Here is a 22,125-nt window from a genome sequence, read left to right on the forward strand (position 1 = left end):
GGACTTTTATACTAATTTTTTTCACTTTAGCCAAACAGTTCCTATCTATTGACTTTCAGGACCAACTTAAAGAGACTAACAATGACTTCTCATGGTGAAGACAGGATGAGAAGGAAGAGTCTGAATGTTTGGGTTCTTTCACAGTGAATAATTAATTGATGTTGATGTTAATTGTACTGTGTGGTAGGTTAACTTAAATAGGCACATATGGTTATTTTGAACTCCCTTATTTCTCAGAAGAGCTCAACTACTAATCTTCCTCTTCTGACAACATTATCCATGTTGAGGTCCTGCTCACATTCTTGTCACAGAATCACTGAATGGAAGGGATTAGAAGGAAACTCTAGAGATCATCTAATCCCCCATGCCCTTGCTAAAGCAGGTTCACCTGCAGCAGGCTGCACAGGAACATGTCCAGGCAGGTTTTGAATATCTCCAGAGAAGGCGATTCCACAGCCTTCCTGGGCAGCCTGTTCCAGTGCTCTGTCTCCCCCAGAGTAAAGTTTTCCCTCATGTTCAGATGGAACTTCCTGTGTTCCAGTTTGCACTCAATGTCCTGTCCTATCACAGGGCACTCTTGAGAAGAGTCTGGCTCTGTCTTCTTGACACCTGACCCTTAGATGTTTATATGCATTGATTTGGTGCGCTCAGTCTTCTCTCCAGGCTAAAAAGATTGAGCTCATTCAGTCTCTCCTCATATAGAGGTGTTCTGGTCCCCTAAAAATTTTCATAGATCTCTCCTGGATTCTCTCCAGTAGTTCCTTATCTTACTTGAGCTAGGGAGCCGAGAACTGGACAGAATACTCCAGATATGACCTCATTAGGACAGAATAGAGAGGGAGGATAAGCTCTATCGAGCTACTTGCCACACTTTTCTTAATGGAGCCCAGGATACAATTGGCCTTCTTGGCCATGCAGGCACACTGCTGGCAATGGTTAACTTGTTCAGCAGGACTCCCAGGTGCTTCACCAAAGAGCTGCTTTCTAGCAGGTCAACCCTTAACTTATATCGGTGCAGAGGGTTATTCCTCATGAGATGCACAACCCTACACTTGCCTTTGTTAAATTTGTGTATTTCTAGAGCCCTATTCTACAGGATTTCTCCAAGAAGTTCTTTGAATAGGCTAAAGTTAGTTCTCCTGGAGTCCAGTTTTGTAATCATGTTTATCACCCCTGCTTATTAAAATCTTGTTTATTTACTTCTTCGGTGCAGGATCCTGAACATCACCATCTTGTGGCTGCTGCAGCCAGGGCTGCCCCAGCTTCCTCATCACCAACCAGACCTTCTTTTTTTAATACACAGAGCAGCACTTCTCTTCTCATTAGGTCTTCTGCCACTTGTGTCAAGAAGTTATCATCAATATTCCTTATCTCTTGGACTGTCTGTGGCTAGTTATATTATCTTTCCAGCAGATATCAAGGTGGTTGAAGTCTCACATGAGAACAAGGGCCTGTGATTGTGATACTACTTCCAGCTTCATGTACAAGGCCTACTAAACATTATTAAATATGAAATGACAATTTGCATCTAAATATACTTTTAAACATAATAATATTTGTATTTAATATGAATATTTATAACAAATGTAATATTATTTCTTACAATGCATGCACAATAATGTAAAAGCATAACTATTATACTAAGTATATATTATATATTATATTATTACAATATATATTTTGTCATAAATATCTAGTATGTTTTATACTATATAGATAGTATATTGTACAATAAAAGCTGTATTAGTAAATAAGTATCATCTATTCTAGATGATCTGAAGTATGGCTCATTACACACAGGGATGTCTCATACACAGCTTTACCTATGTGGGACTTTGGTTAAGGAAGTTAAACATGGTGCTGGTCTTATCCCTGGTCGAAAAACACATTTACTTTCTAGATGGAGACTGGGGAGGGAAATAAAGAATTTCCTTTTTACTTTATCTTGATATAAGCTTGTCTTCACCATGATTGTATGCTTGGTGATACATTTCTATGCACAGGATTTAACTCTAATAATACATTCTGGATCACATGTGTAATTTCTGACACCATAATGGACTGAATAACTATGTCTTCAAAGTAGAGTACAAATAGCTTGAGATAAAGAAGCTGCAGGGTTAGAAATTGAGTAGGAGGGTTAAGTGAGTTTGAGAGAAGGTCTTCATTTCAGGCTTCATTTCAGCCCATTTCAGCACTGTTCCTTCATGGAATAAAAGAGGCTGTGGAGAGCTGTCTGTTTAGACATCTATACTGCTGAGTGTCCTTCTGCTGTTCAAGGCTAAACTGCAATGCAGGATTTCAGTGTTTCAAAAACTGCATTCTTTGAGAAAGATTGTATGCCTTCATGCTATTAAACATCTATATAATATAGTATGTGTAAGAGCATCAACTGAGATTCAGTAGACAGTTATATTGGAGGGGTTAGCTTTACAATCCTATTAATATTTATGCGAACAATGCTTATTATGCCTAACATTCATATTTCCTGAGGGACCATTGAGTCCTTTTACATATCAGATGCCTATGCAGATTTTGAGGACTTAACATAATCTAGAATAATGGCATGTAGACTTTAAGTGATTTGACACAAAAATGAAGTGATCTGAACAGTCTGAAGAAGCAGGGACTGGGAAGAAGGAAGCTCGTTATGTGGCTGTAGTTGTTATGTATTTAAATGTTTGCTGGACTGTGTTTGTTGGATTAAATTTCATTCTACTGTGAAGACAGGAGTGTATCCGTCGTGTTAAATATGCTTCTCAAAAAAGCCTACAAGCAGCTTTCACAGGCTTCGGGTATGCTATTAGTGTATGTAGCCTGGAGGAAAAGCTGTCTAATTGCCTTCTCTTTCTCTCTTTCTCTCTTTCTCTCTTTCTCTCTTTCTCTCTTTCTCTTTCTCTTTCTCTTTCTCTTTCTCTTTCTCTTTCTCTTTCTCTTTCTCTTTCTCTTTCTCTTTCTCTTTCTTTCTCTTGAAAAGGTTTAAAACTGAAACACTGTATAGTCGAACCTTAAGAACATTTAAAATCAAGCAATAAAGACCCACTTAATACTCAACTCAATACACTGTAAAATGTGTTCTTCCCGGATAAAAGCTTTGTAAAATGACAGCTAAAAATATTAATTTTTAAATTGACCATTCTGAATGGTCTAAGCGGCAGTTTGAATTACTTGCAGGCTGTTACTGAAGTCAAAACCGTAATTTTAAATAGAGTACGTAAGGCCTAAGTATGCCCTATAGTAAAAAATCTAGCAATACGTATTCTGTACTCAAAACTTAACAAGTAATTTTCATGCCCTTAGAAAATTATTTTTGAAAAACTTTAAATATTAACCGAACACTTCATTTGCTCACAGTGCTTAAACTTCTGGAGCCTGCGTTCTGGTTCAGTCAACAACCTAATTGGAACTTTCATTGGCAGCTACATTTGTTACAGACTGCAAATAAGGATTTGAAGGGACAAGAGGTCTGGAAGAGTCTCACCCTCCAAATAGTAGCTCTTCTCCGGTGTTTGTTTTAGCATGTTTCCACCTTCACCCATTGTGATAGTGAAATTATAAAGCTTAAAGCTTAAAGTGGTGTGGACATTCAGAGTCACTAACTCTCATTGTTTATTCCTAGCTTAATAAGCTAGCTGTAATGAGCCCATTCACTAGCTGTTTTCTTTATTCTTTCTGTAGCATGTTCAGTTATTGTAATTTATTGAAATTTTACTAGTACAGGAGAGGGAAGGTGCAAAGATTCATGTACAGGAATAATAAATGAAATGAAACTCACCTCTGTTTCAAAAACTTACAGAAAAAGAAGCTACATACCTAAAGATGTTGGGTTTTATATACTTCTGCAGTTGCAATATCTGTGGCTTATGGCTATAGGAACAATGGTGTTCCTATATAGGGAAATTAATAGTCTTTTTAATTCTCCCCATCAAAATATTTCAGAGAGCAATTTCTGTCTAATTTATCAGATATTTAGATCTGAAATGCTTGAACAAATTCTTCCTACTTCACATATTACAAACAGTTAATGAAGAAAAAAAACGCTGTAAAACAATAGACATGTAACCAACAAAATCATTATTACATCTTATCTCTTTTTTTTGTTCTTCCTCATAAACATTTGTTTATGTTTATTTATGTTTTATTTATGTAACAAACAGGGAAGTGAGCTTACTCCCTTTATTAGTTAAATAATAGTTTATTAGTTAAATACTGCTATTTTTTTTAATGATAATAATTTATTTTTTTATCACTTACCTAGGGAAAAAGGTTGAAATTCAGGTTTTTCTTTTTCAACAGAGCATTGAATTAAAATATCTTTACAATACTTTGGATTCTTTCATTGGAAACCAGAGCCTTTCCATGTCATGATCTGGCAGTATAAAATCTTCAAGAATACAGCATATTATGCATCTAAAAAACGAGTTTGCACTGAAATTTGTCTTACCTTTTGGTAAGACAAAATCATAGCTTTTACTGTAATTCTTATGAAAAGATATTAGGTGGTACAATACACTGACATGCCAGGTTGTTGTAGACATTTAATGAAAGGAATGGTGGGTTTTGAAATGTTTCATTCACTTAAATTTTAGAAGGTGTAAAATTTTTCAATGAGTGTTTTGTCAGTACTAAATAGGCAGATAACAACATTTGATCCAGATGAATAATCAAGATTGACTGGGCAATCATTCCAATGGAATTCACTGACCATTTTATTTTATTCCTGTGCTTGACTGTTTGCCAGATGAGGGTATAAAAAGAAAAGATCAGCAAGACTTCCGTATATTTCTGTATTCAATATGGATGTGGCTGATCTCTTTCTCATCTTCCTCTAGGCCTTTTCTGGAAACACAAATGCAGACAGTGTCGTATACTATAAGCTTCAACATTCCATTAAAGCAAGATTTCTCCGTTTTGTGCCTTTGGACTGGAATCCCAACGGCAGGATTGGAATGCGCATTGAAGTGTATGGATGCACATACAGTAAGTGTTCTCCTGAATCAGCTAAATGAAACTCCTTCTCATCATTCATGTCTTTTGATACCTAAATTACACTTGAAAGTAGATTTCTAAGCTTAAATTTAATCTTGAATAAAACTATTTTGGAACGTTTTTGTGCAGACTTCATTGTTTCTGCATCATCTAACAAGATGTGATGCTTATTTTCCAGTTCTTTCTCTGTTGGAATGAATGGTGTGGACATAATTCAATAACTGATTTACTGCAAGCTCCTTTTTTATATACTCTTAGAAACTCCATCTTAACAAGGTATGCTCTCCATCTGAAGAGCGAAATGTGGAAAATGTTAACAATTTTAGATATATGTGGTCTCAGTCCAGAGTCAAGAAGAGTGCAAGCAGATAGACCCAAAAATACACAGATAGAGTGTATTTGTTGATATTTATTTAAGGGGTACTTTCAGAATAATGTCTGTGTCAGTGATAAAATATTAATAACTCGTGTAAGCATTTGGAAGACAAATGCAGAAGTATTATGGTTGTATTGATTTGCTGGCAATGTAAATCTTCCTGTTGTCTTCCTGTCACAGTTCTTCACCCCCGGACGTTCTAAGAAGTATTCCTTTTAGCAAGTTGTTTTTTCCTTTTTAGTTTCCATTTATTTTCTTCCTGAGGGAAACAGAATTTACTTTAAGCAACCTTTTTAATTACTTGTTTTAAGTATGTTTATCTGTTGGGGTTTTTTTTCTAGGATTTTTTTCCTTCAACTTCCATGCTTAAGTCGTGCTTTAAACAAATGATCTCTTCTGAATGGTCGCCATATATGTCTCCTCTATTTCCATTCATTAGTATCTGATCTCTTACTTTAAATCAAACATTAGTAAAACACATCACTGGAGTTTCTGCCTTAAAATTGACCTTGTAAAATGAGTAAAAGACTGTGAGCTAAGGATGTTGAGTATTTCAGTGGAGTTGCAGGAGGTCAGAATAATTACTTCATTTGTTATTGACTGTAATGCAATACGTAAGAAAAGTAGTAGTGTTAGAGTATGGAAACTTTTTTAAGCTAGTTAAGCTTTTCTCTGTGTTATGAGTTCTTGAAATGCTTATTTTTTTTTTTAATTTACAAATGCGTTTATTCCAAATGAATTGCAGATTGTTTATAATCTGTTTATTATTTTGAACATCAAGAATTGTCACGTGCTTTTATAGTTCAGGTCAGTGGTTGCTGTGGAAGACAAACCAGGTGATTATAGCTTTATAGTCCTAAATATAATTAATAATTTGAAAGATTAATTCTTTCTTCTTTCTCTCCAGTCTTTTCTTCCAATTATCAAACACATGTAGGACACGTACAATGTAGTTATTGTTACAGTAATTATGCCTACCTATTCCTGAATTGATATGTACTTTTCCAGGCTGGACCAGAAAATAAAGAAAAGCAGAAATGCCAGTGCTACTTATTTTATCTTTTATTCACACTTTCCAGATTTCTCATTTCGCATTCTTTCCTTCAGAGACCTCTTACTGGCTCTTATATTGTAAGAGAAAGCAACTCTCTTTCCATTCACCACCAAATAAGAGGACTGTGTCCTATAGTCAAGTGCAAATGCAGTAATTTCTTCCCTCAGCCTATATGCTGCAAATTGTGCAACCAAAATTAAAACTGCAAGAATATATAAAGCTGAACTCACTATTCCATAAAGTGATAATGAAAAATGCATGTTTGTTACATCCAAAAGCAGTCATTGCTGTCAAAGTGAAATAATACTTACAGGGCAACTATTGGCACTACTTTCATTTTGCTTGCTCTGTTATCTGCCAGGCAAATAACCTGTTCTGAATAACTTAGCCTAGTATGTTCAGAACTAATGTTTCATCTTTAATTAAAGTCTCAATGAGATTTGGTAGCATTCATGATAGACGTACATAGGATAAATCCAGTTATTATGAGTCTTGTTTCTTATTTACTGTAACTTTTTAGGCAAAGGACTATTGCATTTTATGTATTTGTAAAGCATGCATCTAGAGCAAGTCCATCCATTTCAGCCTCTTAGAACATACAGAATAGAAAAGCTAAATAAGCGTAGTCAGTCATGGAGTTCTGTGAAACTTTAAAGAGTTCCTCTATATTCTTTGTGTCTAGTTCTTCTCATTCCTCAGTCTGCTAACTCTGATATGTTCCTCAGTTCTCCCACTCCTGTTCTACAGTCTTTTTCATGTAAGACAGAAAGAAACATGTTTTTGACCTCCAGGTGAGCTCCCTGCCTTCATGTATACTAACAAGATCTGCTTGTGCCATGACTACACAACACTCAGTGCTGCCAAAAAAATCCCACCCCAGAATTTCTCTCAGCCTCTGCCTGATGGTTCTTCCTATACAACATGTGTAAAAGACAGGTACTTCCTGTATGTTGTTCCTGAAATGTCAGATCATGACATTAAGCAGTCTAAAACAGAGTTCAAATTAAGCTATACTTTCACACTAAAGAAGGGTAAATGATGAGTCTCTTTTCTCCCTTTATTACAGTGTTCTCTTTTTCATTCCATCCTCTGAAAACTAGTAGAATAAAAAAGGAAAAACAAAAAGTTTTTTTATATGGCATATAGAAAGAATCACAAAATAATAGAACTGCTTGGTTGGAAAAGACCTTTGAGATCATCAAGTCCAGCTGTAACCTGTCCACTGCTAAACCATAGCCCTGAGCGGTTCATCCACTTGTCTTTTAAATACCTCCATGGTATTTAGTAGTAATTTACTATTCCAAGTAGATGGAAACTCAACCACACCCCTGGGCAACCTGTTTCAATACCTGATAACGTTTTCAGTTAAGAATTTTTTTCCTAATACGCAATCAAAACCTCCCTTCGTGCAATGTAAAGCCATTTCTTCTCATCCTGTCACCTATCGCTTAAGAGAATACACCAACACTCATCTTGCTGCAACCTCCTTTCAGGTAATTGCAGACAGTGATAATCCTCTTTTCCTCAATCTCCTTTTCTCTAGGTTAAACAACCCTAGTTCTCTCAGCCACTCTGCATAAAACCTGTTCTCCAGCCCAGCTTCGTTGCCCTTCTCTGGACTCACTCCAGCACCTCAATGTCCTTCTTGCAGTGAGGGGCCCCAAACTGGACACACTGTTTAAGGTATGGCCTGACAAGTGCTGAGTACAGGGGCAGAATCACTTTCCTGGTTCTGCTGGCCTCGCTGTTTCTGATACAGGCCGAGATACCTTTGGTCTTCTTGGCTACCTGCATACACTGCTGGCTCATATTCAGCCATCTGTCAACCAACACCCCTAAGGTGCCCTGCGAGGCAGCTTTCCAGCCACTCTTCCCCAGGCTTGTAACACTGCACAAGTTTTTGTGTCCCCGGTGCAGAACAGAGCACTTGGCCTTGTTAAACCTCATATGGCTGGTTGCAGCCCACTGATCCAGCCTGTTCAGATCCCTCTGTAGAGCCTCACTACCCTCAAGCAGGTACACTGTATCCACAGCTTTTGCCTTGTCCATTAAGCAGATAACCTTGTCATAAAAGAAGATCAGGTTAGTTTGGCAGGTCCTGCCTTTTGTAAACCTGTATTGACTGCATGTGCAAGTCATGCAAGACCTGATTGTCTTGCATGTGCTATGTGATAGCTCTCAAGATGACTTTCTCCATGACCTCCCCCAGCATCAAAATTAGACTGACAGGCCTGCAGTTCCCTGGATCCTCCCTCCAACTTTTCTTGTAAATGGGCATAACATTTGCCAAACTCAAGTCAAGTAGAATTTTCCCAGTCAGCCAGGACTGCTGGTAGATGATGGAAAGACGTTTGGCAAGCACTTCTGCCAGCTCCCTTAATAACCTTGGGTGGATCCCATCTGGCCCGGTAGACTTGTGAATGTCTTATTGGCCGAGCATGTTTCTAAGCATTTTGTGTTGGATCATTGAAGCTTTGTTCTGCTCTCCCACCCTGTTTTCTGGCTCAGGAGGCTGAGTACCCAGAGAACATCTTATCTTACTATTAAATAGAGGCAAAGAAGGCATTAAGTACCTCAAACTTATCCTCATCCCTTGTCGCTATTGTTCCCCCTGCATCCAGTAAAGGATGGAGATTCTCCTTGGCCCTCCTTTTGTTGTTAGTATATTTGTAGAAACATGGAAAGATGGGTTTAAATATGGAAATGATTGTTGGAAAAAATTGTGGAAGGTAACTGGAAATTAAATGCACACTGTACATTAAAACATTGCTAGATGCAGTGCCTAACAACAAACACTGCAGATAGTGTAATATGCAAATCCTCTCCCAGAGCCCTCTAACACTGTTAAATATCTTGAGGCTTTTTAAGCACTCCCTTCCTGGCTGGAATACATAAAATCAATGGCACAGTTACATCAGTCAAAGAAATGACTTCCCATCCTCTTCAGAACTGGGATAATGCACTTTCAAGGGCTTGATGTGAGTGAGATTGTAAAAAAGACAGTTTTAAATGTGGTTGTGAACATTTTAACATGACTTTTTTTTTTTTTCACCAAAGTTGTTTTTTTAAAGCTATTCCTATGTTCTGATTTACCTAACATTTCTAAACACTGTTTACACTTTCAGGTCCGCTTTCCCAAATCTGTAAAGGGCCAGAGAGTAGATTTCTTATTGTAATACAATTAGCCAGGAATAAGGATATCTAAGGACAACTAAAAAGGCCAAATAGTTTCCATAGTTTTAATTTTTTTTCCTTATAAAACATTAACATAGATTTAAATTAATTTAAAGTTCAACAAAAATCAACTCTTTTCCAAATAAATATATTACAACTAAAATTTTTGCTCAGGATCACTAGTACTCTTGATCCTATGCTATGTGAGGAGCCTTCCAGAAATTCCAGTTAGTCAGAGGCATTTCATCACTTCCAAAGTTATTTTTGTGATATACTGAGGATTTATATAGCATTAATTTGAGGAAGTACCCTGAGTTCAGCTGAGGTAGAGTTAATTTTCTTCAGCTTCTTAAACTGCCCTGCCAATGAAAGGGCAGGGAGTGCAAAGAAAGCTGGGAGGGAGCATAGCAAGGTCACTTAAGCCAGACTGGCCAAAGGAATATTCCTTACCATGTGCCATTCTTCTTAGTATGTAGCAGGGGGAGTCAAACAGAAAGAGGCGGGATTTTTGCTTGGGAACACTCTGGACATCAGTTTCCAAGTGATGAACAATTACTGGGTTTGTTGTTTTTCTTTTTTTTTTTTTTTTTTTTCCCTCTTTGCTGTTCTATGAAACTGTCTTCAACTCAGTACATGAGTTTTACCTTGCTTCTTTCCAATTCTCCTCCCCATACAGCTGGGAGGGAAATGTGAGTGAGCAGCAGCCAGGTGGTACTTAGTTGCTCGCTGGAACTAAGCCTCAGCAGAAAGACACATTGTAAATTGTGAAAATAAAAGATGAGTGTTCACAAAGCAGATCAACAGTTTTTATTTTCCTTATATATAACAGTGAAGTAGAGAAGGTCTATAAAGTCTGATGATGAAGTCCAGGGTCTACTAGAAACTGAAAGCAGTTGGTAATTATGAAACTGGAAAATATTATGGCACCCTGTATCTGGGCTCATTCTTTCTGTCCTGATAACCCTGAAGGAGACTCAATGTTTATCACTCACAACTCTTTCAGTTTATTTCTAGTGGTAATGCACAGATGGTATAGACAAAATAGTTCTAAGAAATGTTGTAAGAATTTTGATTAGGATCTGCAATCCTTTAGCAAGCTTCATTTAAGCATGGTGGTGGGGAGAAGCTTTGTTTTCATTAATTTTCCAGATTTGGACAGGGTAGATTTTGCTTCATAGGATCTAGTTCTGAAGAATAGTAAAAGGGATTTTGGAGGACTGTGATAAATGAATTTATGATCTTATCTCAATAACTAATAACAAGAATATGTTCCCAATTAAAAAAAAAACAAACTGCTTTTATAGTACCTACTAAGGATATATCTAGCTAGCTGGTTTGATAAATACATAACAATGTACAAGTTCTATTATTGAAGTTTTTAATGAAACTATTAAACTTCACATGCATAATTTAAATTCAGCATTCATTAATGCTTCTAAGGTCCACATTTATTCAATGACATGATGAAGTAAAATAGCCTCGGATCCATTTTCTGGTAGAACGTCATATTTATACATTGTACATTTTGTAAATGAAATCTTCATAAGTAAAAAGCATGTTATCATGATGTGAAGAAAGTCAAGAATCTATATTTAAAAATATAGCTTCATTCACTTGACAAGAGTTTTTGAAAGTGGAATATAAATGACGGACTTTAAGTACCGTAGTTAATTTGAGTTGAGTTGATTTCCGTGCCGAAAATGTGGAGAAATATTTTTAGAGACATTAAATGAAGTTAGTAAATAGATAATGGATTTCTGCTGACTTCCAAGAAGTCAACCAGTCAGTTGAAAAATAACTTCATATTTTATTGAATGCCCTTTATATCTTCATTTATTTCACAAATGTAACGTTCAAGGGCAATTATCTTTTTTCTTCTTTACTTATGAACCATGAATACTCTATGAGCTTATTATGGTGCTACCAGTTCCTTTGTGTATGTGTCTTGTTCAATCTTTACTTATTTTGACAGATATTCTTTTGAATTATTGGGATAAAATCTGTTGTGCTTTTTCTTTTCTGCTTTTTCCTCTCCTCTCATGTTCCCCAAGAAACACTATCCCTACTTTTTGGCACAGTCATGAGAAGTACAAATGCAAGAAAATACCTCTGAAAGCATACTTCCATAGTATAATAATGAAAAAAACTCAGTGTTTCGCTTTACTTTATCTGTAAAACTAAGGAGTTTATTATTTTGTTTATTGTTGTACAGAATCAAGCAAGTCAAGGAAGGTGATTCACCTTCTCTATTCCACTTTCATAAGACCCCACCTGGAATAATGTATCCAGCTCTGGAGTCCCCAGCACAAGAAAGATTAACCCACTAGATTGGGTCCAAAGGAGGCCTACAAAAATGATCAGAAGGGTGGAGCACCTTTTCTGTGAAGAAAAGGTGAGATAGCTGGGGTTGTCCAGGCTGTGGACAACAAGGCTCTTGAGAGATCTTGTTGTGGTCTTTCAATACTTAAAGGGGGTTTATAATGATAGTGAGACAGTTTTTTACAGAGCCTGTGATAAGAAGATAGTAATGGTTTTAAAGTGAAAGAGTGTAGATTTAGATTGCACAAAAGGAATAATTTTTTTTTTTTATTATTATTTTGTTCTACCGTAAGGCTGGTGAGACACTAAAACAGGTTGCCCTGAGAAGTTGTGCATCCCCCTATAAGTGTTCAAGGCGAGGTTGTATGGTGCTTTGAGAAACTTGATCTAGTGAAAGAAATCCCTGTCCATGGCAGGGGCATTTGGAGCAGGTGATACTTAAAACATTCTTTCCAACATGAACTATTGTATGATTCTAGGCTTTGAATGCGCCCCTTAAGGTGTATCCCAGTTGTTCCCAATGCAGATGTTGTATGACCCCCTGTCTGCTTTCTTGCCTGATTTCTAGGGGGGTTGCTGCTTGCTAGCAACTTGGAGCTAGGACATTGTGGAGAGGCATTAAGTCTTGTCCATTCTTCAGCTTATTCCCTCTGCTTCTCTTCCATGTGAGCACCAATGGTATTGCAGGGGAGACTTGGTGTGTATCAAGTCTAGCTACAATGCTTTAGGGGCAATGTGCAAGGGCACAGCGTGTCAGGTGTCATCATCCTTGTTCCTGACAACAGGAAAGAAAGACATGGCATATCACGGGGCACTAATCACATCAGGAGAGACTCTGGAGCAGAGTAAGGCAGCCCCATCTACTCCCCAGATAACAACCAGTACATCTGAGAAAAGGCAACATGTGGGAGACACCCATTTGACAACCTGACGCACAATCTAGAGAGGTGTGCTTCTTATTGTGGGCTTGTATTAGAGATGTCTCCAAGATGCTATCAAGTTTTGTGTAGCCTGCTGACTACTATCCCCTGTTGTTTCACGTGGGCACCAGTAGTGTAGCCAAGAGAGGTGTAAGGAGTATCAAGGATTATGGAGCCCTAGAAGCAGCAGTAAGAGACTCTAGACTTCAGGTGTTTTTTTCATCAGACCTCCTGGTCAAAGAGGTGGGGTTTGAAAGGGCAAGTCAAGTCTGGCAAAACAACAAATGGCTACAGGACTGGTGCTGCAGCCAGGGGAAAGGCTTCTTGGACCATGGAACTTGCTTTCAGAAACCTGGTCACTGAGGCCAATGGGGTCCATCTGTCAGAGAAGAGGAAGAACGTCTTTGGTCATAGGCTTGCCAACCTGATGAAAGAGGTCTTTAAATTAAAGTTTCCAGGGGAGGAGAACCTCAATCCATCCCACTTATGCCAGTTTGATGACAGTGCCAGCAACAGATGCCCAGAACCTGGAGAAGGATCATATGTCAGCAGATCACCTGAAGAGAAACACAAAGGATCTACAGCCAGCAAGACAGCTTCATTGAAGGCCAAGTTTAAGTGCCTGTATACAAACACACATAGCATGGGGAATAAACAAGAGGAGTTAGAGACGTGTGCATACCTGCGGAGCTGTGATCTCGTTGGCGTTACAGAGACGTGGTGGGATGGATCCTATGACTAGAGTGTTGGGATGGAGGGATATAGGCTTTTTCATAAGGATGGGCAGGAAGGATGAGGAGGGGGTGTCACCCTCTATGTCAATGACCAGTTGAAGTGAATGGAGCTCCACCCAGGAATGGATGAAGACCCAATTGAGAGCTAATGGGTCAGAATTAAAAGGAGAGCAGGAATAGGTGGTGTTATAATGGTGGTCTGATACAGGCCATTGGACCAGGAGTAAGCAGATGAGGCCCTCTAGGGATAGACACAGCCTCGCGTTCACAAGTCCTGGTGTTCATGGGGGACTTCAGCCACCCTGGTATCTGTTGAAGGGGCAACACAGCAGCGCATAAACAATCCAAGAGATTCCTGGAAAGGGTTAGTGATAACTTCCTTCTCCAAGTGACAGAGGAGCCAACAAGGAGAGGTACTACATTGGACCTTGTTATCAATAATAAGAATGGGCTGTTGGGGAGTATGGAGCTCAAGGGAAGCTTTGGCTGCAGTGATGAAATGGTGGGGTTCCAGATCCTTAGGGCCATGAGGAGGATGCGCAGCAAACTCCACACCTTAGAGTTCAGGAGAGCAGACTTTGGACTCTTCAGGCATCTGCTGAGTAGGGAGCCATAAGATTAAACCCTTATGAAGGAGAGAAGGGTCTTGGAAATCTGATTAATATCCAAGCATAACCTCCTCCAAGCTCTGACTTCCATCAAAGAGGAAGTCAGGCAAAACCACCAGGAGGAGGCCTGCATGGATGAAAAAGGAACACCTGGACAAACTTAAACTCAAAAAGGAAGCTTGCAGAAGGTAGAAACAAGGATGGGTAGACCAGGAGGAACACAGAGAAATTGTCCAAGCAGCCAGGAATCAGGCTCCTCTGCCAGCTCCCTTACCACTCTTGGGTCGTTCCCATCCAGTCCTTTAGACTTGTGAGAGTCCAGGTGGCATAGCAGGTCATTGACTGCATCCTCCTGGGGGTTTATTCTTCTCTTCATCCCTGTCTTCCATTTTAGGGGCTGAATACAATAGGGATAACTAGCCTTTGTTTGCCCTGTGGAAGTCTGGGGTAGTGGCCTTGCTGACCCCCCCTCCCTACTTCACCAAGAATGAAGAACTCTGTTGTTTCATGGTCACTAAGCCAAAGATGGCACTTCTCTGTAAACAGCAGGTCAAAAGAGGTACCTCCACTGGTAGGTTCACTTAATGGCTGCATCAGGAGATTGTGTTCCACATACTCTAGGGGCCTCCTAGACTGTTTCCTCTCTGCTGTGTTGTACTTTCAGCAGATGTCCAGTAAGTTGAAGTCCCTCACAAGAACAAGAACTAGGAATTGTGAAAGTTCTTTCAGCTGCTTGTAGAAAGCTTAATCTACCTCTTCATCCTGGTGGAGTCGTTTGTAAGAAACTATCTGCCTCGTATGTATGCCTTGTAACAGGATATCTGTCTTGTTGTCCTTCCCCCTCATCCTTTTCCATAAGCACTAGACCTTATCATCACAACCATTGAGCTCTGTACAATTGACCTAACATCCAGAGCCACCCCACTGCCTCTCCTTCCTTACCCCGATCTTCTGAAGAGCTTGTAGCCATCCATTGCAGCACTCCAGTCTTAAAAGTCATTCCACCGTGTTCCTGTGATCGCAACTAAGTCATAACTATTCTACTGCAGAATGGCTTCCAGCTCCTCCAGTTTGTTACCCATGCTGTATGCATTGTTGTACTTCTGTACAGATATCTGGATTCATTTCAATGTGGCTTAAATCTACAGTCTGCATGAAGGCCCTGAAAATCAGTTAAAAGTGATGGACATGATTTTTTCTTCTTTATTTTGTTAATTGGAATTAATTGCAGATAAATTAGTATAGATTTTCTCCCTAAGAATAAAGTAGGAACTGAATTGTCCAAGTACTTCGTCGCTCTGAGGCAATGAGGACCTTTCAGCATCTGAGATTAATACTAGAGGGGAATAGAATTCTCTTTTTGTTTACCTTGCTTTATTACCTGGTGATAGCATCATAATTAAAACAGGACAGTCTTAACATTTGTGGAAGAACAGGAATAGCAGAAATAAGGTACATTTTACTGGCATAGTTGAATCTAGGAATATTTGGGGTGGGACTTCATATCGTATTGAAGTAACATACAACTGTTTCTTTTAGAGATAGCGTTATACATTACCTTTCATTTCTTTACTTCTAGTGTCCGAGGTGGTTGGCTTTGATGGGAAAAGTTGTCTAATTTATACATTTCATCAAAAACCTGTGAGTGCACTGAAAGATGTGATTTCTCTGAAGTTTAAGACAATGCAAAGTGAAGGAATTGTCCTCCACAGGAAAGGACAAAATGGAGACCACATCACCCTGGAATTAATTAAAGGGAAGCTATCCCTACTCATTAACTTAGGTAATAGCTACAGTCTCATAAAATCTAACATAGTTATTAGACTTGACTAAAACCTCTTCTAATTTCATAAGTGGATTTTAATGCATAGTATATGATAATCTAGCAGAATATATTTGAATAATTATGTTTTTATATGGAATTAATATTTTTTCCTTTCTTCTTTCAAGGTGATACTAAAACACATCCTTCTAATACCCAAATTACTCTGGGAAGTCTTTTGGATGATCAGCACTGGCATTCTATTCTCATTGAGCACTTTAACAATCAAATAAATTTTACAGTGGATAAACACACTCATCATTTTCATGCAAAAGGAGAATTCAATTATTTGGACCTTGATTATGAGGTGTGAAAATTACTTTTCCTTTATTATATTTATTAACTTTGTTTTGTAAACACAGTGAAACTAGCAAAGGACTTAAGAAACTCTGTAGTGCTTAAGACTACGGGGATTTTCCTTCTTCTAAAGGAATGAATCAAAGAAAAAGTTTTTAGATTTCTAATGTTCCAGTAGACTGGTGGCCAGAAATTTTCAGGAGACCATCTTTTTAAACTAAGAATTCATTATTTCAATGTCTTTGTTACAATAGTGCTGCAAATGTGTTAGACAGTATACAAACATAAGGAATGAGGCCAAATTTAAAGTTATTATTTTATGGTTTGATGAAATGAACAATAAATCAGCACAAAAACATTTCAGAAATGTTTGGATTAAGACTTAAATTCCTGTTAAATCTAGCAAATGTACTGTGAAAAGATCTTGCTTACACAAACAGTAGATTCATGAAAAGCAGTTGATGTAATTTGCTCTAACAGTTTCCCACCTATGGTTAAAAATACAATTATTTCACAGTTCAAGTATGATGACTGGATGCTTTATGTTTGCCCCTGTTCTAGTTGATGGATGACACAATGACTGATAGAGCAGAGCATCTTGAACTTGCAGATCTAATTTACTTTCTTCTACTCACTCAAGTTTTTAAGCAGTTAATAAGATTTCATGCTGTTCTATGTCTGCATTATCTCATTTCGAAAAATATCATTCATGAGATTAGAGTTCTGATTCTGCTTAAAATTTCTGAATCTAAGTAGCAATACCGTGGCTTGAAGTACCATATGAAAAAAAAGCAATAACAAATGTCAATTTTAACACTGATTAGAAAATAGATTTATTTTACTAAATAAACCAGTATTGTTAAATATTTTTTTCCTGTTTCCGCATACTGTAATTTAAAGTTTTCCTTTCTACAAGCTAGAAAGGAAAGCAAAAGCTTGATATAAGCCTAAAAACATCCTCAAAAGCCAAAAAGTATGGACTGGTGTATTTAGAATTGCATTTCTGACTATAAAAACCTCTCAATTTAATTAATTAATGAACCATGATATATTTAACTTTTGGGATTTTTTTTAGAAACTTTTAAAATATTATGTGCAATTTCAATATTAAAAGATAAATAATTTATACTGACCTTTTCTACAATATCAACCAAAATAGCTTTGGTATGGCTGAGTACTAACTTCACTTAAAAGGGTGTCCTGTTTCGAGTGGCACCCAAGAGTGGAACTAGAGTATAACTCAAGTCACTGTTGTGGCAATGATTTTCTAATATAATCTACTGTTTTCTGAATGTTTCTGGCTCAGGGACTTATTAAACAGAGTTATTTTCTTGATTTTAATAGCTCTCAATGGATTTTGAATTTTATTGAATTTTCCAGTCTCTTTCTGAGCCCAAGTAAACCATGACATCAAGGAACTGCATAGCCTAACTAAGAGTTTTAAGAGGGAAAAAGTATCTCCTTTCCTGTGTTTTGAATCTTAGCTAGAAAAATTTAATTTGGTACTCTCTTATTATCTATTACAGTAGTTACGATTTGCACACTATGGAGAAGTCAGGCTTGAATTTCCTAAAGAAGTTGTTAGCAAATTCTCTTCTCCCCTTTTACGCTGTCCAACATAGTCTGTATTTACTAAGCCTTGCCCTTCTTGGTTTTGCAGCTCGAATGGACCCTGAAAACTGATAAGACTCTATACTAAGCAACTATTAAGAGCCATTCTCAGAAGAAAAAAAACCAGGCATTTCAGAATATCTAAATGCACCCATATGACTTGCTATATCCTTATTTTTGATGACACGTTCTTTTAATATGTAGATGCAATACAAGGAAATAATCAGAAGTAGTAGATTCATTATTGGGCAGTTCTTGACTTCTGCTCTTATGCTGTTCGCAACTTCTTTCCTTGGAAAGTTACTTAATAGTACTATTGATGTCTTTTTTCTTTCTAAGCTCAGCTTTGGAGGGATCCCATTGCCTGGAAAATCAGGAACATTGTCACACAAGAACTTTCATGGGTGTTTTGAAAATATTTATTATAATGGAGTGAATATTATTGATCTGGCCAAAAGGCATCACTCTCAGATCTACTTCGTGGTAAGATCCATAGTTAAGAAACAGTGAATATGTAAAATAGAGAAAATAGAAAGCCTATAGGCACTTTCATATGGAACCTGTTAACACACAGTTCTAGTAAAATCTATGTTGTATAATAAATTAAAGGTCAAGGAATCACCTAGTCAAGCTATTTCATTTTTAGTGCTGTACAGGCTCATTCAGTAGACAACACAGGATGCATTTTGTTCTTCAGGTCTTTATCTGGTGTTTAGATGTGTGCAATATCTCACTGCTATGCTGTATCTTACTATTGTGCATATATATAAGCCAGTGGGCAAAATACACTGTACCTAAAGTCACTGAAGCTCATGCTTTGACTTCTGTAACTCACTAGTAAGAAAACCAGCAGTACATTTTAAAAGCCTTCTACTGCTGAGGATAGTGATCCACTCTGTTTTCTCCAGAGTGTTATAATTTTAATAGGCAAGTTCTGTTTGTCAATTTATACTGCCCTTTCTCTGAAGAGCTGTAGTTTAAGTTGGTGGGTTTCATGTGATGATTGTGACACAGCCAAGAGCTATATTAGACAAGCCTCTACCATTTAGAAAAATGGTTCCAATAACAAACCAATGTTCTCCTGTGTTACAGAAGGTTTTCTATAAATTTTAATAAGTCCTTTGTGGTTTGGTGCTTGATTTTTTTGTTGGGTTCCCCCCCCCCCCCAATAGTGCAAGAGCCATTTCTGTTTGCGGCATTTATTTATTTAGCAGCAGGAATGCAAAACTATGATGGAAACGATCTGTTCAAAATGATTAACAAGTTATGAAATGATTTCAAGCTCCAAATCTTTGGATTTAGATTTCAGTTTGGAATATGAACAATCAAATTTGGTTGCATGGCACAGAAAAAATGGGTGATGGGTATCTCTTCTCATGAGAAGCTCATCCAAAATATTCCAGAATTAACTGAACTGATACCTGCATATAATATCCCATCCATAATGCTTGTTAATGGATGTTAAGGAGAGGACAGTTACAAGATGCTCTGTGTGGATGGGTGAGAAGAGTACTATGAAATTATTGTCATAGGAAATTTCATCAACTTCAACTCAAATGATTTAAACTGTTGTGCTACTTTTGAAGCCATTCTAGTAATGTTTTATAGCATAAATGTGCTAGAAAGTATCTATGTTAACACAGAATTCTTGTTGAATTGTCACTTTGCTGGTTTGATATTGTATCAGGCAGCTGTCCAAATAAGGTGGAGGGGGAATCTGCAGATGGTAAGCTTTTAATATTTAACATGGTTTATTAATCTGACAATCGCCTTTTCACTATGGGTCAATTCAGCTGACTATTTATTTCTCTACATCTAAGTTCATAAGGCAGAGCTTTTATTTATTTATATAGATTTTCCTTGAGAAAATAAAAACATATAAACTTTAATGCCTTATCGTGCCAGGGGCTATTGAGTATTTTTCTAAAATTGATTTTTTAGGTTTTTACTATAAGGTCAAAGTTTTATTTAAGTTCAGAAGTTTAAAAACTCTTTGTGTTGAACAGAAGTTTAATGCACTTCAAATTTTAAAGACATTAATCTTTTAGTGATCATCTGTACAGAAGAAATTATTTATACTTCAAATGATACTAACAACTCATTAGATCAAAGCACATGTTGCACCACTCTCATAGGGCATAAAGTATTAACTAACTTTGATTCCAAACCCCAAAGAATGTTCTGTTCCCTTTCCAGCCTTCTTATTTATGTCACTCAGTACTAGCATAGCTGCAGGTTAAGCTCAGAGTTTGTCAATGAACTTGTATGCAAGTTTGTTTAGGTACTTATGATCACGTGATTTCAGAAACAGTCAAGAACAACATAAAAGCCAAGTGCCAAAACACAATTCATGACGCAGTCGATATGAGCCTGCTTGCATATGTGTTTTCTTCTGATTTATGAAGTATGTGTTTCACATTGGAAGAGTTTATACATGTAATTTTCTCTAGCTCTTTGTGAAAACAAATACTGCAGTCAGTGTACGTCTCCAGTTGTATTGATTTAGAAAGGTTTCTCTTAAAGCCAGCAAAATGATTTTTTTTTTCTCCTCAGATTTAAGACTCCCTTAAATGATCAGTAGCCGTGCTTAACATTTTTCCCTGCATATAGGCATTTAGACCTATGTAAATATTTGTAACAAACTTTGCTTTCAGTGGCATTTCATCTGACATTCGGAAATTTGTTTAGTCCCTAATGCTGCCTGAGGCTGAGCCAAAATAGAACCAAATCAGGTTTGTCTAACTCTTGAAGTACCATTAAATAACCCATGCAATTTAGGATCTTACCTCATTCACTCAAAGGTCCTTGCCATTGTTTGTTTATGAATGTTCTGGTCAAAAAACTAGGTAAACATTTCTGAAACTGACTGCGCTCTTAGGTATTCATACTTGATTTTTAGACTAACACATTCAAGTACCATAAAACAAGGTTCTATGCAAAATCTTTCAGAACTCTGTAGTTTCAATACAAAAACTCTCATGGCTGTTTTCCCTTGAATGTTCCTAATGGTATATTTGTTCAATTTCTTTCTAGGGCAACATGTCCTTCTCATGCTTAGAGCCACAAGTAGTTCCTGTTACATTTCTGAGCTCCAGTAGTTATCTGGCACTGCCAGGCACATCAGAGCAAGACGAAGTATTCATCAGTTTCCAGTTTCGCACCTGGAACAAGGAGGGACTTCTGTTGTCTAGTAAACTACACCAGGCTTCAGGTGGTTTCCTCTTATATCTGAGTAATGGGAAAGTTAAAATCAGTCTTCATAAACCAGGAAAATCACTGAGTGACATCACTGCAGGTAACAGAAATTAAGAAGAATAATCCAAGATTCCTACACATAAGAATTATATTCATGTAAAGTCATTTAAATTAGTACTTATATTCTTGACTTAGTTTTATGATTACTGTGTGTGTAATTATGCTTTACTTGTGTGAATTTTAATCCCAACTGTTTATAAATACTTCCTCTTCTCACAAGCATGTATATATATTTTTTTTCCCCATGACCGAGTACAAATTACTTGCAACAATAGAGGCTGAAAGTCGGAGTCCTTAGCTTTTCATACATACTGTGTATTAAGCTCATGTGTATTATCTGGAAAAACTGAGACATCTCAGCAGCTCTTTCAGTTATGAAGTGTAAACAAGTGAATTTCTTACTCTGCCAAGCTAAATCACTAAGATGCTTTTTACCATCTGTCCTATCCTTCTCGAGGCATCAAGTAACTAATTCTAAGTAACTTTAAGAACTATAAAGTTCTACATTATTATAAATACTATGTTTATTATTTCCTATGGGTCACCATAAAAATGTGGACAGAGGATAACTAATGCCTGGATGTTTACCTGAAAGCTGGGACAAGTTTGAGTCTGCTGCTTTGTTTTTGTTTGGGTTTTTTTTGTTGGTTTTTTTTTTAATTATTTTTTAATAATTTTTTGGAGGACTGTATAAAATAAAAGGAATAAATAACTGAGAGCTAAAGGGTCACTTCTGTAGTTAATCACTGAATTGAGATTTGATCACCTACTTTTGCTAGTGTGCATTGCTAGGCAGTCTTAAAGCATACCCTCTAGTCATCTTCTAAACCACTGTCTTGTTGGTATACAAATACGCAAGGACAGAAGGACAAGGCAAATATAGTAAGATGCAGTCATACCACAGATATTCAACTGGAATTCTGAGAAGCAGCTCCCAGCTTTCATTTTAACTCACTTTAGGAGCAA

The 22,125-nt window shown here is 37.2% G+C and overlaps 1 protein-coding gene across 2 annotated transcripts in view; it reads left to right on the forward strand.

Moving 5' to 3' along the window:
• The window catches only part of CNTNAP4 (contactin associated protein family member 4), a 241,731-nt gene that overhangs the window by 137,294 nt on the left and 82,312 nt on the right, over positions 1 to 22,125 (forward strand). Inside the window, exons 4-8 of one of the 2 annotated variants that reach the window (XM_009561651.2) lie at positions 4,833 to 4,980; positions 15,754 to 15,957; positions 16,125 to 16,303; positions 18,244 to 18,387; positions 20,938 to 21,199. In XM_009561651.2, coding sequence (XP_009559946.2) covers positions 4,833 to 4,980; positions 15,754 to 15,957; positions 16,125 to 16,303; positions 18,244 to 18,387; positions 20,938 to 21,199 — 937 coding nt within the window. Of the gene's footprint in view, positions 1 to 4,832; positions 4,981 to 7,962; positions 8,103 to 15,753; positions 15,958 to 16,124; positions 16,304 to 18,243; positions 18,388 to 20,937; positions 21,200 to 22,125 lie in introns of those variants that run through there. The other variant, XM_054054947.1, reaches the window with a different exon arrangement.

Source organism: Cuculus canorus, chromosome Z (assembly GCF_017976375.1).
Source record: "Cuculus canorus isolate bCucCan1 chromosome Z, bCucCan1.pri, whole genome shotgun sequence".
NCBI lineage: Eukaryota > Metazoa > Chordata > Aves > Cuculiformes > Cuculidae > Cuculus > Cuculus canorus.